The sequence below is a fragment of the Balaenoptera acutorostrata genome, chromosome 16, assembly GCF_949987535.1.
Source record: "Balaenoptera acutorostrata chromosome 16, mBalAcu1.1, whole genome shotgun sequence".
NCBI classification, from domain to species: Eukaryota; Metazoa; Chordata; class Mammalia; order Artiodactyla; family Balaenopteridae; genus Balaenoptera; species Balaenoptera acutorostrata.
In genome coordinates this window covers 14,402,797-14,418,534 of record NC_080079.1, presented here as the reverse complement: position 1 = coordinate 14,418,534, position 15,738 = coordinate 14,402,797, and the positions used below count along the sequence as shown (strand labels likewise).

The 15,738-nt window shown below is 36.8% G+C and overlaps 1 protein-coding gene across 1 annotated transcript in view; it reads left to right on the top strand.

The window, feature by feature from the left end:
- The window catches only part of LOC102997661 (pancreatic triacylglycerol lipase), a 61,626-nt gene extending 46,344 nt beyond the window's left edge, over positions 1 to 15,282 (top strand). The window contains exons 6-14 of the mRNA XM_007173149.3: positions 1,027 to 1,161; positions 3,221 to 3,332; positions 4,581 to 4,700; positions 4,817 to 4,936; positions 5,460 to 5,578; positions 7,723 to 7,852; positions 8,954 to 9,062; positions 10,198 to 10,362; positions 15,196 to 15,282. Of these exons, the coding sequence (XP_007173211.1) occupies positions 1,027 to 1,161; positions 3,221 to 3,332; positions 4,581 to 4,700; positions 4,817 to 4,936; positions 5,460 to 5,578; positions 7,723 to 7,852; positions 8,954 to 9,062; positions 10,198 to 10,362; positions 15,196 to 15,259 (1,074 nt within the window). The 3' untranslated portion in view covers positions 15,260 to 15,282. The remainder of the gene's footprint in view (positions 1 to 1,026; positions 1,162 to 3,220; positions 3,333 to 4,580; positions 4,701 to 4,816; positions 4,937 to 5,459; positions 5,579 to 7,722; positions 7,853 to 8,953; positions 9,063 to 10,197; positions 10,363 to 15,195) is intronic.
- Positions 15,283 to 15,738: the final 456 nt, after the last annotated feature.

The following is a 15,738-nucleotide window of genomic DNA, read 5'->3' as shown; positions in this document are numbered from 1 at the left end:
GAAAAAATAAATAAATGATTCTCAGCTCAAAGGTATGTAGATTTTCAGATATGCGTATACAATTTATTTCTGAGATCCCAAAAGCAGATGTGTTTTTCTTGCATTTGATTTGGCTTTGGGCATTATAATGGAGGAATGAGTACCTTAAATTAGAAGGTTAAATGCCGTAGATTCAAGTTCCAATTCTATCCTTACCTAACCAAGACACTAGCAAATCGTTTCCCCTCTTTGGATTTTTCTATCTGTAAAATGAAACAATTGGAGATGGTTTCTAAGATTGCTGCATTCTCAAATCCTTCTTGGAAAAAAGGTGGGGATATGCATAAATAAATACTCAAATAAATAAAATTCCTGCCAGATCTAGCATTCATGAAACTATCATTGACCCCCATCCAAAAAGACTTCCAGTAGATATCTGAAAGTTTATATTTTTATGTGAAATAACTTCAGTCATGTACAATAAAACATGTTCATACAAAAATTTTGATTAGTATTTCCATCATGGAAAAGCTTATTCATTTGCCTTCAATGCCTATATTTAAAGGGTCCTAACATAGTCTTTCATTTATTCAATTACTTAGTAGATATTTACTGAGTACCTACTATGTGCCAGGAACTTTTCCAGGCACTGAGGATACAGAAGTGAACAAGACAGGCAATGCCCTGAGGTGCAATCTAGTCAGGGACAATGTCTTGTGAAGTTTATGATGCTCTAATGAGACAACCCGTTGTACCACATTTTATACACTTTTCCCTGCAACAAATGTCTATGCATCTGTTGCTGTAGAAATCCCAAGAATCCAGTTCCCATTATGGCCAAATCTCTAGTTTGGAGCCAATGTTAGGTTTTAAAAAGGATTCCATAACCATAACAGATTAAAAGTTTTGTTTATTGGTTTGGGGTTAAAAAGCGAGCATGATATTGTGTAGGTCAAGGAGGCAATTTATCCTAGTCTTCAAGATTGTTAATTAGTAATTAGGAAAGATGTTGAATTATTTACTTATTTATTGTGTCTCTTCCACCAGAACCTGTTTAACGTGGAAAGTGTGAACTGCATCTGCGTGGACTGGAAAGGTGGCTCCCGAACCGGATACACACAAGCCTCACAGAACATCCGGATTGTGGGAGCAGAAGTGGCGTATTTCATTGACGTTCTTGAGGTAACTACTTCTGGGTTATAGAAAAGCCCATGCACATTGCTCTCTGGATTCTCTTCCAGAAAAATTGCTGTATGTATGATAATTGGTAAAATATTTTTCTACTTAGAGTTGGCATTCTCCTTGATTGAAAAGAAAAATGCAAAAAAAATCTAGATTTGGGCTTCATCAATATGCCTATTAAGGTGAAAAAACTGATTTTTAAGTGCTATTATTCAAGCAACCAGGTAGATTGTTTCTACTGAATTCCATCATTAGTTCTTTTAATTTTACCAGTTATTAAGCCAAGTTGATATGATAATGTCAACCTGAAGATTAAAGTAGGGGTTTTGTTTGTTTGTTTGTTTTTATTTTTTTAAGAGAAGCACAATGATAACAAGCTAACCTGATTTGATAACTAAAAACTTAGAAAATGTTAAACTTGAAAGTGCTTAAGTAATTGCTTTCATTATTCTTTTCTTCTTTTCTTTTTCTTTTTCTTTTTAAATTGAAGTATAGTTGACACACAATATTCTATTAGTTTCAGGTGCCAAAATAGATATTGCAATGTCTGGTTAGTGGAGCTGGCAGATCATTTATTGATTAAGTTCACCATCTTACATGAGTGCAGTTTGTGATGCCTCAAAACAATTACAATAGTAATATCAAAGGTCAATGATCACCATAAGAAATATTATAATAATGAAAAAGTTTAAAATATTGTGAGAATTACCAAAATGTAACACAGAGACCCAAAGTGAACAAATACTGTTGGAAAAATGGTGCCGATAGACTTGCTCAGTGCAGGGTTGCCACAAACCTTCAGTTTGCAAAAAACACAATATCTGTGAAGCACAGTAAACCAAAGCATAATAAAACATGGTATGTCTGTACCACATCTTCTTTATCTACTCATCTATTGATGGACACTTAGGTTTTTTCCATTGCTTGGCTATTGTAAACAATTCAGCAATAAACATAGGGGTGCATATATCTTTTGGAATTCATGTTTTCATTTTCTTCAGAAAAATAACCAGCAATGGAATTGCTGGACCATATGGAAGTTCTATTTCTAATTTTTTGAAGAACCTCCATACTGTTTTCCATAGTAGCTCTACCAATTTACATTCCCACCAACAGTACATGAGGGTTCCCTTTTCTCCACATTCTCGCCAACGCTTATTATCTGCTGTCTTTTTGATAATAGCCATTCTGACAAGTGGGAGGTGGTACCTCATTGTGGTTTTGATTTGCGCTTCCCTGGTGATTAGTGATGTCGAGCATCTTTTCATATGTCTGTTGGCCATCTGTATGTCTGACTTGGAAAAATGTCTATTCAGGTTCTCTCCTCATTTTTTAAATCAGGTTATGTTTTTTTATATTGACTTATGTGAGTTCTTTGTCTACTTCGAATATTAACCTCTTACCGAATATATAATTTGCAAATATCTTCTTCCGTTTAGTAGGTTGCCTTTTTGTTTTGCTGATGGTTTCCCTCACTGTGCAAAAGCTTTTTGGTTTGAGGTAGTTCCATTTGTTTATTTTTGCTTTTGTTTCCTTTGCGTGAGGAGACAGATCCAAAAAATATTGCTAAGATGGACGTCAAAGAATATACTGCCTATGCTTCTTCCTGGAGTTTTATGGTTTCTGGTCTTACATTTAAGTCTTGAATCCATTTTGAGTTTATTTTTGTATATGGTTTAAGAAAGTGGTCCAGTTTTATTCTTTTGCATGTAGCTGTCAAGTTTTCACAACACCATTTATTGAAGAATCATTATTACTTTCTAATCCAAATGCTTGCTTCACCACCTCTGGGTAACAAGTCCTCATATCCATCAAGGGTCCCCTCTATGTAGCACAATGTTCTATGTAGAACAATAAAAGAGAACACTACTTCCACCAGTTTAAAATTATACCATCGCCATTTCTTGTGATAAATGAAAAGAAAGAAATCCATGAAAATTGATTGCTTTAAAGGAGAAGCTTCCCTTCTTAAAAGTTGAGTTTTCAGAGCGTTTTCTTTTCTGTCCATCTTGAATTTTGCTAGTTTGAAAACATTCTGAAGAAGTTTTCTTTCCAACAGTCGTCATTTGGATACTCACCTTCCAAGGTCCATGTCATTGGCCACAGTCTGGGTGCCCACGCTGCTGGGGAGTCAGGAAGGAGGACAAATGGGACCATTGGACGAATCACAGGTTGGTCAAAGCTGCAAAGTTGGACTAAATGAAGCCTATATGGGGTCTAAAAAGACAGAAATTTGGCACAGACCTGCTTTTACCTGAGGAGACAAGTTTTCACATTTTCCGAATTAGATCGCATGATCAGAGAAATCGGTGTGTTCTGAGACCTTATGAATTTGTTATTAATACCAATCTTTAGTCTACAGAGCCCTGTTTAACATATAAATACTGCATGTGACTAAAATGTGAATTAAGAACATCTGGAAGTCTTATTCATATCTATTTTCTCTTTGTCAGGTATTCACAAAGGATGAGTTTGGTGAATAGAAGAAATGGCATAAATAATAGAAGAAATAGAATTAAACCCAAAGAGCTCAAAAATGTATCATTAATTATATTCTGCTTCATAGCAATTGATAATTAGTCCAGTCCTCATGAACCACAACCCGAGAGTGGTGGGCACAGATAGTCTGGGTGCCCTGGGCTGCCCGGGCTACATGCTGCTAATTAGATAAAAAATATGATTTTACAAATCTCAGACTGGTTGCATTTAGCCAGTGGAGTCATATGTTGGGTACCCAGTTCCTACAACAACCTTGTAACTTTATAAGAAAGACTTTGCTATCCTGGATCTGAGAAGTGACTATTTCAGGAAATGATTACTTTATTCTTGCATCTTCCATTTTGTATTTTCTTCCCAAATCCCCTGTTTCCAACACCCCGATTCTCTTTTTTAATACTTTGGATAAGTTCGTTACATTTGCATTGGTGGGGGTATCTGGAATATCTCTTTAATTTGCTGGAGAGACATTCTTTCTCATAGTCCGTAAATGCTTATGAGAGCCTGCTCAATCAGGCACTTGCCAAGCTGTGGTCGCAGTGACTGTGAAAGCCAAGATCCTTGCCCTCACAGGAGTTTATAGTATAGGTGGAACTCTTTTAGCCTGAAAATCTCTTAGGAGTCCAGTGTTCCCTAGAGTCTGGCTCTTTGGTTGTAACTGTGCTATTGATGGGGATTGTCCCAATGACTAAGCATCCATAAGTAGGGCCAAATTCCATGGTTTGAGGAAAATTCACTTTAATGCAAATAGTAAATTAGACACAGATTTCCCTTAGAAGTTGGTAAGATAGGGAAGAACCAGCTTATTTCTTTGCACGCATTACTCATGATTACCACCAATGCTGCACTCAGGTCTGTAAAGAGGAAGGTGAACATGCATGTCCACTGATAGACACTGACATGACGCATCCTATCTATTTTAGGGTTGGATCCAGCAGAACCGTGCTTTGAGGGCACACCTGAATTAGTCCGATTGGACCCCAGCGATGCCCAATTTGTGGATGTAATTCACACAGACGCTGCCCCCATAATCCCCAACCTGGGTGAGTTCTTCAATTTGTCCCCCTGGAGTATTTTTTGAGTCTATACACAAGAGTGTTTTAGAGTGTTTTGAGTCTTTACATTAACATCAACTTTCCCATATTTTAAAATTCCTCAGGTCTTGGAATGAGCCAAATTGTGGGCCACCTAGATTTCTTTCCAAATGGAGGAAAGGAAATGCCCGGATGTAAGAAGAATGCTCTCTCTCACATCGTTGACATAGATGGGCTCTGGGAAGGTACAACTATTATGTATATGAAGAGATTTTCTTGCGGGGGGGGGGGGGGCGGAAATCTGTGTTTCCTTTTGATAAACTTGCTAAATATTTTGGTATTGTACAGGTCTCACATTTTCTATAACAAAGAACTTTTAGTTGTATCCCCAAGATACAGGTTTTCACTGGGGGAAGTGGACATGAGAAGACTATAGGAAAGAAAGTGTATTTGTAGTCAACTTTTCAAGGATCTAATTCAGGGAATACATTACTCAGTCATACCTATCCCTTACAGACCAATCTTTTCCTCCTAGAGTTATTTTTCCATTTCATTTAGCTATGGCATAATTATTATAATGTTAAACAGATTATATTAAATTCTGATTGCGTCTCAAATCATGACTACCCTTCATAAATGATTTTATTCTGTGACTGCCATGAGTTCACACTAATTAGAAAAATCTATTCAACAACTGTGTGCTGACCATGACATTAACTTGGAAAAATGAAATCTGTCACTGATGTGTAATCATGTCTGATTTTAAAGGAACTCGCGACTTTGTGGCCTGTAATCACTTAAGAAGCTACAAGTATTATGCTGATAGCATCCTCAACCCTGATGGCTTTGCTGGATTTCCTTGTGCCTCTTACAAGGTTTTCAGTGCAGTAAGTAGATTCTTTCTTGCACCTAAAGAATTTTGTGACCATCACTTCTCATGACCAGTGTGGTTCACTATACATGACATGCATTCAGTGAATGTTACTATATGACTGCCACATGATTTATACTTTCAATAATACATGTTTATTTTAATAGTGATAAAGCATTGGAGAACTTTAGAGAAATGCGCTTGTAAACTGAAATATCCCCAATCTACCTTGTTCTCTATCACTTCTGTATGTGTCAGCTAAATGTTCACACTTGGTTTAGAAATAATTCTAAGTGCAAAAATTGTCTATGGAAATCTGATCTATGGTTGCAGGATGCTGATGAACATGAAAAACTTGTTTTAAATGTTAACCTTATAAAGGTATATGATTATGGGCGTGTGGACATTTCTGTGCAGTCTCATAATTGCCAAGATTTTTTTTTGAGTGTTCATCTTTTTTTTGGTATTCTCTAATTATCTAAGTTGGGACCCTTAAATCTGATCTTGAATATAACATATCAATTGCCCAGTTTTTTTTTTACTATTGCTTTTCCTTTCACAATAATTTTTTTTCAAATAAAAATGTATGCCCTATGTTATTTAATATATAAATTTTCAAGTAACGTGCTAGGTGAAATTATAATTATCAAGTAGATACACTTTAGCAATGAAGAGAGAGGATCTGATTCCTGGTTCTACCATTAAATAGTTGAATGATTCTGGGCAAAATACTTAACTTCTCTAAGGCACTTTCTTCATTTCAAAATGTAAATAAAATGGTAGATTCCATAGATTTGGTGGGAGGATTTAATAAGATAACATGTTTTAATTACTTAGCCCAGAACCTAAAGTATAATAATTAGCATTCAACAAATGTTAGCTATTATGTGTAGGGGAGAGGGGATGGGTGTATATTTTATTCACAATGTAGCTTGCATATGCAATGAGAACGCCTCCCCCTTCTTTGGTCTAACTTTATTTTTATTTTCTTCCCAAATCCCCATTTTCTAGGTAATGGGGAAAACAAACAAACACAGAAGCTTTAGGTTTCATCCAGTTAAAATTTAATCTGATTCAATAATATAAACAGTCCTTTTAAGTGATGCTCAGACACTTTTATAGGAAAAAATTCTCAGTTTTGCAGATTTCTCAGCCTTTGGACCACCTCTCTCCAAGCTGGTATTGGGCAAGGTGATCATGGTGGTGGTGGTCAGTGTGTGTGTGTGGAGGGCAGAGAGGAGGCTTGGGGGTCCACCTTCTTGAAGGGCTCATAGCTGCCATCTGCAGGTGATGTCGGGGCGTGTCCAAGCTACTGGCTTGGGCAATGCTCTCAGAGAGCTTGGGCCATTTCTTCCCGGCTGGCCCAGTTTCCCTGAGCTTTTGCTGAATGCAGATCCTGAGATTCAGCCCAGTCGCCATCTGGTCCACTGATTCAGGAGTTCACCACTTGCCTCTACTGTGGGGCAGCCTTGCCCTTTCATAGCAGGAATTTTTATGTCCATCTGCCTCCCGCTCTGTTCACCCCCCTCCCTCTCTTCTCCTCACAGTTTCTTGGCCCACAAAAGAAGGACATTTTCCTATATGATATCCATCTTCTTCAGACGTCATGGCTAAGCCTGACTGACCAACTAGAGCATTTTCCCTTCACATTGGGAGAATTCTGAGATCTGAATCTTCCAGACTTGATATGCTAAGTGGGAGCTAGAGAAAATTGAGAAAAACTTGACTTTTAAGCCTATTGTCCTCCCAGTGAGTCCCATTTTGTGTATCAGAAGCTGATGATCACCTCCTGCTCTTTCTTTTGCAATTTTTCTGAAATAAATTCTAACCACCTAAAAGCAGATGGGTGTCTTGGGGCCACTGGAACAACTTAGAGAGGCAAAAGAGAGAGGATTAAAATATAAATAAATAAATAAATTCTCTTAATTAATTTTTATAATATTTATGTTAGTATCATGTTATTTAATAGTGAAATTGCTGATTTATCATTGTAAATAATGAGACTAATTTTTAACGTTTGTTGAGACACTGTTAAAGTCTTCTTTTACTATCAGAAGAGGATTGGCTTTAGAATATTTGAAAATTCAACAACACGTGGAATAAGATGGTACACTATTAAAAAAAGAGCATCCTCATTCATCATTTGTTTATTTTCCCTAGAACAAGTGCTTCCCCTGTCCAAGTGAAGGCTGCCCGCAGATGGGTCATTATGCTGATAGATTTCCTGGGAAAACCCAAGCAGAGGGCCAGGTAATTTATCTAAACACCGGTGATGCCAGCAATTTTGCCCGTAAGTCCCTATTTTATTTGTCTTAAATTCTCAATACTATGTATCTTATCACGTCCCGTGGAAATGTGTGAAATTGCTTTTCTGTACAAAAGTTTTAAACACTCCTCCCCAAAATGGAAAAACACATCCATACCATGCTCAATGTGAACATGCTAATTTGGGTGGCAGAACAGAGTTTAGGGCCTGAATTATCAATGATACAAAAATAAATTTCTTCACAGTTGATTCTGGTACCGAATTCAGGAGGCTTCTTCTGCTCCAGCCTCTTCATACTCTGTTAAAAGTTTCACTGTGCAAAATTCTGAGGTTTTTTTACAAGCAGAAAAGTAACCCAGGAGAGAGATGGCAGAGGTTGTGGGAATGGAAAGGAGGTGACAGATTCTAGAGATATTAGGATTGTAGACTCCATGTGTGATGGGAATCAGAGAATGCAGGAATGGTGAGACTTGGGGACAGACCCTGGGTTTCTTTTCTGGGTAATAGAGGAAGAAAACTATTTGGATGGGAGTCAGTAGGGTTAGCTGCATTGTAAAAACTAAAGCTAAATTTTATTCCCTTCCCAATTTGGCCCAGGCTAGCTCTAAATGGCAAAAAATTGTAGTTCACTATTGACTAGTACCATAAAATGGTTACCATAAATTAATACAATCCAATGGTGTTGAAAAGTTGAATTATAGAATGTTAAAGATAAATATAGATTATTTAGACAAAAAGATGACAGTACTCTAAAATTTTGTGATCTATAAAAATGAAATAAACTGATGAAAATACCACACTATTATTTTTCCATTATCTTTTAACATAAAGTTCTTATAATGTTCAAGAATAAATTGTTAGGTTAAAAAAATTGAAAACAAAATATATAACTTAGTCCCTTGGCTTGAAATCTTTTGACTTTGGAAAGAGTCTGTGTTCCTCCCCTCCCCCAATGTCTGCCCTCTGAACATTAAGTTAAAGGAATATCCATCACTATTTGATTAGAAGAACTACCAAAACCATACAAAAATTATTCAAAATTCAGCAGTAGTGGAATCCAAGTTAGCCTGTTTCCAGAATAATTTTTCTAAAAGTTGATATTTTGCAAATATTTCCCCCTTGCAGGTTGGCGGTATAAGGTGGCTGTCACACTCTCTGGAAAGAAGGTTAGAGGACACATACTCGTTTCTTTGTTTGGAGATAGAGGAAACTCTAAGCAGTACGAAATTTTCAAGTGAGTAAACTACTACTCTAAGCTCCTTCAGTGTTGGAATACTTCACACATACAATGTATGTCGTGGACATAAGAGTTTATTCATTACTATATGGGAATATAGGGAAGGAAAGTTTTTTTCCTTTACCTTTCTTAGCTCTTCGGCTGGTCTGGTAATCAAATTAACATAGGACAGATTAACAGGGGAAAAAACTAATTTAATTATGTACATATGGGGGTCCCAGAAGAACATGAGACCCACAGGCAGTGAGACAATTGAGGCTTATATGCCATTCTGAGCTAAGGAGAAGGGACCAGGGGTCTGGGACTTCAAAGGGGAGAAAGACAATCCACAGTAAGATGGGAAGAACAAATGTTTGGTGCACAAAGGTTTGCCATGGCAGGCAGAGACAACAGGACACGGAGAGGAATTTGATCTCCAGGCCCAGCTGAGCTCCCCGCCAGCCTATCACACCTAGCCCATATTCCTTGTAGTTATCTCAGGTGATAGTTCCCTTCCTGAACCAGGCCTTCTATCTAAATTCTTTTAGGCAGTTAAGGGAGAGGTAAAGGTTATCCTTGAATCTGCTGGGTCTTGATTTCCTTCAGCTCAAAACAGTCCACCTGGCAAAGTGGCACATTCTGGGGAGACTTGTTCTGAACCCCTTCAGAAGTACAGTACTGCCATGTGTCATTAAAGGAAGAGACTATTTCACCCTTGTACCTTAATACATTTTAGAACTCTGTTTCTAAATTTTTTCTCTGCTATGTCCTGAGAAAACCACAGATGTTTCTTTTGATGCATGGCATCTGATTTATAATCACTAAATAATTATTCTACCCACAAAACAACTGGAAAAGGATGATATAATGATGTCATCATTTATTAAATTGTGAGAGGATTGTGACTATAACATGTTTGAAGTTTTATTAAAATAAGGATGACTTCAAAGTAATATGAGTTATTGATGGCAAATGAACTACCACTGAGTTGGCATACATGTCTACATTTATTTAACCATTAGATTCACAAATGTACTATCAATCATCTTACTAGAGATACATTGTTAACTGGTTTTAGAAACATATATGTGTATATTTATATGTATGTTTATGTATATTCATGTATGTTTTTATTAACTTCTCCGTTCCCAAGGGGCAGTCTCCAACCAGCCAATACTCATTCCAATGCATTTGACTCAGATGTGGATGTTGGAGATATGCAGAAGGTTAAATTTATTTGGTACAATAACGTGATCAACCCAACTCTACCCAGAGTGGGAGCATCCAAGATCAGTGTGGAACGCAACGATGGAAAAGTGTAAGTAATAAAAATCCAAAGAGATTTGAAGCATTGAGTCACGTTTATAATTCTACTCCCACTGAAAGACAACTTTAAGTTAAATCACCTACAGTGGTTCTCCTATATCTCAGTCACCGCTGCTTCCTAATACCTTTTGTTTCTTTAGAAGAAAGTGTACATCTTTAGGAAAACAACTTTGATAGATTTGTAGATGACTGTTGTATGATCGGACACAAGTGTTAGAATGAGAATCTGGCTTCACAATCCTAAGGTGAAAAGAAAGATTTCATTTAGCAGCTGTGCCTTGTGCTATGTGTGTGCTTAATATGTGTATCTTCCCCAAGCTTCCTGGGTTCACCAAATTGCCACTTAAATTACCGAGAAAACACTTATCAAGGAATACAAATAGATTGTCCTGTGCCATTAGTCTTTTTAGTGAAGACAAAGGTCAACCCTTGGTTCTAATCAAAACTAAAGTGTGTGTGAACCAACGGATATTTACCATAGTGAACTACCGGAAACAGTGAGGTGATGATGATGATGGTAATCATAACTATGCCAATATCAGCCCAAGTGTTTTGAGTATAAAACTAAATTCTGAGGCACAGTGCTATGCTGCTTCTGCCATCATATCATTCAGTCCTCATATAAGTCCAGTGGGGAGACTTTTGCTTCTGGCAAAGATGGAATAACAAGAGCCCAGATTTACCTTCCCAACTGAAACAAACAAAAATTCAGACAAAATATATCAAACCACAGTTTTCAAGATGCTGAACATTAGGCAACAAAGGAAAGTGATCTCTGAGCGATAAGAAACAAATAAGGTAGAGTCCTAAAATTGTCCCGACTTACTGCCTTTAAAGAGTCTCCAGGATGTCACACAAAGAGGAAAAATTCAGGCAGAACCCAGTAGACTACCTGAGTTAAAGAAACAGAGCTAAGAATCCAGAAAATCCAAGGCAACTGGATTTCACTGGACAGAGGACCAGAGAGGAGAGAGCTACAGAGAGGACAGCTCAGAGAGCTGGAAAATTTCCTTAAACATTCAGCAGAGTACTGATCAGCACATATATATGAGGAAACTAGTCAAGGTCTGTGAAATATCCATCTGAAAGGATTATAGAGAATAGTACCCAGTACTCTTTCAGGGTTGGGAACAGTACTTGTTTCCGCTAACCAGACCAGAAAAGCTCATAATTCAGGAAATGTTAGGTAGAGTACTTAAGAAGGTCATCCCTCAGTAGTGGGAAAAAAATTAGCCTAGAATGAGCAAGACCTGAAAGGATCAAACTGTTTCCAAATAACTGCACCCCAGAACAGAGCTCAAGAAAATGTATAGGAATACAAAATTATCCAGCAGTTAACAGGCTAAAATCCACAATATATGACATTAAATGGAAGTTTTCCATGTATATAAAGAAGCAGGAAAACACAACCCATAATGAGAATAATCAATCAATTGAAACCAAACCAGAACCGACACAACTGTTAGAATAGCAGACATAGACATTAAAACAGTTATTAAACCTGTATTCCATTGGTTTAAAAAGGTCAGTAGAGGAATGGCATATATAGAGAAAAGGCCCACGTTGAATTTCTAGAGATGAGAACTACAATATCTGAAATGAAAGAGCAGATTAGACATTGTGAGAGAAAAGATTAGTGGAGTTGAAGAGGTAATAGAAAGTATCCAAAATGAAACACAGAGAGAAAAAAATTCGATGAAGAGAATATCAGTGATCTGTGAAATAATTTCAAGAAGTCTAATATAGTTCTCATTGAAGACTCCAAAAGAGGAAGGAGAGAAATATATATTTGAAGAAATAATGGCTTCAAAAATTTCAAACATAGTGAATGAAAACTGTAAACATATAGATCCAAGTGATACCACAAAAAACATGAAGAAAACTATGCCAACACACATGAAAATCAAACTGCTCAAAACCAGTTATAAAGAGGGAAACTTAAAAGCAGCCAGAGAAAAAACACACATTACCTACAGAGGAATAAAGATAACAATCACAGGCAGATCTCATATCAAAAACAATGCAAGTGAGAAAACAGTGGAACAACATCTTTAAAGGACTGAAAGGAAAAAAACGTTAACCTAGAATTCTATATCCACAAAAGTATCTTTCAAAGAAAAAGATGCAATAAAGGCTTTTCAGACATATCAAAGCTGAAAGAATTCATCACCAACTGGCCAACACCATGAGAAATGTTAAAGCAAAGTCTTCAGAGAAAGGAAAGTTATACCGGTTGTAAAAGAATCTACAGAAAGGAATTAAGAGCATAGGAGATAGTAACTACATTGGGAAACATATGAGATTTTTAAATATGGTTATTTAAGTCTTTAAAAATAATTGACAATTTAAAAAGTAATGGCAATATTTTGGGGAGGGGCTGTTATAACGTGTATAAGTAAAATATATGACAACAATGCCATTAGGCATTAGGTAGGAGGGGAGAAATGGAAACATACTCTTATAATGTTCTTATACCATATGTAAATTAAAATATTATCACTTGAAGGTAAAATGTGATGTTAAAAATATATGGTATAAATTCTAAAGCAACCACTAAAATAGTAAAACAAAGAACTATAGCTAATAAGCCAAAAAAAGGAGATGAAATGGAATTTTTTAAGGCATAAAAAGGGGGGGGGGGGAACAGCATAGGGAACAAATTGCAAGATAATAACCATATCAATAAATGTATTAAATTAAAATACAACAATTAGAAGGCAGAGATTGTTTAACTGGATTTTAAAAACTCAGTGCACAACTGTATGCTACCTACATGAAATGTACTTTAAATATAAAGACACAAATAGATTAAAAGTGAAAGAACAGAAAAGGATATTCTATTAATTATTAGGGAAATGCAAATTAAAACCACAATGAGGTACCAACATAAACTTATTTAAATGGCTAAAATTTAAAAGATTGACAATATCAAGCACTGGTGAGGATGTGAAGAATCTTGAATTCTCATATTCTGTTGATGGGAATGTAAAATGATGCAACCACTTTGGAAAACTCTTTGCTAGTTTCCTAAAAGGCCAAACATACACCTACCTACAATTCAGCCGTTTCTCTTTTATGTATTTACCCAAGAGAAAAGAAAGCATATATTTATACAAAGATTTGTACATAAATATTCATAGTACCTTTTATTGCAATAGTCAAAATCTGGAAATAACCCAAAGTCCACCAACAAGGGAATGGATAAACAAATTGTGGTCTTCTGTACAATGGAATACCACTCAGCAGTGAAAAGGAACGAACTAGTGATACATGCAGCAACATAGATGAATCTCAAAATAATTATACTGAACAAAATTATACTGAATGAAAGAAGCTAAACAAGAGTGCATACACCTTTGCATATAAAATTTTACACAATTCAAAGTAGTCTATAATGACAGTAGACCAGTGGTTGCCTGGGGGAAGGGAAGATGGAAAGGGATGGGAAGGAGAGATTACAAAGGATAGGAGGAAAATTTTGGAATAATGGATATGTTTACTCTCTTGATTGTGGTGATGGGAAATAAGTACTGTTATTATTCCCATTTTACAGATAATTCAATGAAAGCTCAATGCCAGAATTCATGTGCAGGAAATCTGACTTCAGCAAATCCTTAACTACCACAATAGAAATTCAGATCACCTTTATTTATATATATTGTGTGCCCTTCATTTCTTGTGACCCTTTTCGATATTAGTTTTTTTTTGATGGTATATCTTAATTTATTATATTCTAATGGGAAAAATGAAGAATAACATGAACTTATGAATTGCCATCAAATGAGAGGGAGCTTTTAGTCAAGTCCTTCACCAATTTGCACTGAGTTTCATCTTGTCCAATATTTTTCTTTTTTTTTTCTTTTTTAAAATATTTATTTATTTATTTATTTTAACATCTTTATTGGAGTATAATTGCTTTACACCGTTGTTTTAGTTTCTGCTGCATAACAAAGTGAATCAGCTATACGTATACATATATCCTCATATCGTCTCCCTCTTGCATCTCCCTCCCACCCTCCCTATCCCACCCCTCTAGGTGGTCACAAAGCACCAAGCTGATCTCCCTGTGCTATGCAGCTGCTTCCCACTAACTATCTATTTCACATTTGGTAGTGTATATATGTCCATGCCACTCTCTCACTTCGTCCCAGCTTACCCTTCCCCCTCCCCACGTCCTCAAGTCCTTTCTCTACGTCTGAATCTTTGTTCCTGTCCTGTCCCTAACCTTTAATTTGCTATTTGCACATCGGCTAGCCATTAGATTACAGAGAAGAAAATGAAGATGAAGAGAAAAGAGCATTTTCTGAACATTTTTTATGTGCCAGACACTTTACATATGCTTCTGTATTTTGTTAAAGAAAATGAGCTCCAAAGCCTCCTAAGTATTGCTCAGTCTTAATGAGTAAATTAGTTATTTCAATTCAATGCTGAATTAAAATAAGAATGCCGAGCCAATGTAACACCAGGACGTCAGGATTTTTACTCTGGCTGATTTCTTGTCTTGCTGCTGACCCTGCTCTTCCTCAGTTGCATTCACTGACAGTGCGCCATGTTTAGTAGGCGCTGGGGGATGTGACAAATGGACCCTCTGTGTCCTCTGGAGTGTCCAGTGATACCTCTTCTTTCTGCTATTGCATAGCCATGGGATAAAATTAGAAAGGAAAGTGCAGTTCTTTATACCCAAGAGGTATTCACTCGGCCAGGGCCTAGTGTTGGGCACAGGGTGTACCACTCACTCAGACTGAGGGGAAGGAAGTGGCTGTCATCAAACTCAACACACCAACTGTGTGTCAGGAAGAGCTGACTTTTTGTTTTCTCTCCCCAGGTTCAACTTCTGTAGCGAAGAAACTGTGAGGGAAGATGTTCTGCTTACCCTCACCCCATGTTAGGAGCTGCTGACATGTGAACCCTGAATCTTACTGCTAATAAAATCTAGTGGTGAAGCACTACATTCCTTTCTTTGCCATCACGTCCATTATTTCCAATGAAATTTTTGAATAATGTGATTAAGTTCCAATATTTGGAACTGGTCTGAAAAACCACAAATGACTGTTGAATTTTGCTACATGTTACTTGGCATTTGAACTTGGGAATACTGTTTACTTGATACTGACATCATGGCCATTACTATTACTGATGTCATTCTGATCACTTAAGGCAGACTTCCAGGTCCAAAGTGACCCTCCTGGTGGTGGTGGGCACACATGATAAGTACCCACCTTTGCCACTTTTTCCATCGTCTTTAATCAGACATCTCAGGAGGGATGACACATAGGGAGTCTCCAGTTCTAATCTGAACTTTTCTCTTTCAAATCCTTGGCCGTGTCTATTTCTGTGTCTGTGTCAGTTGGGTCCTCTGAGAAGCAGA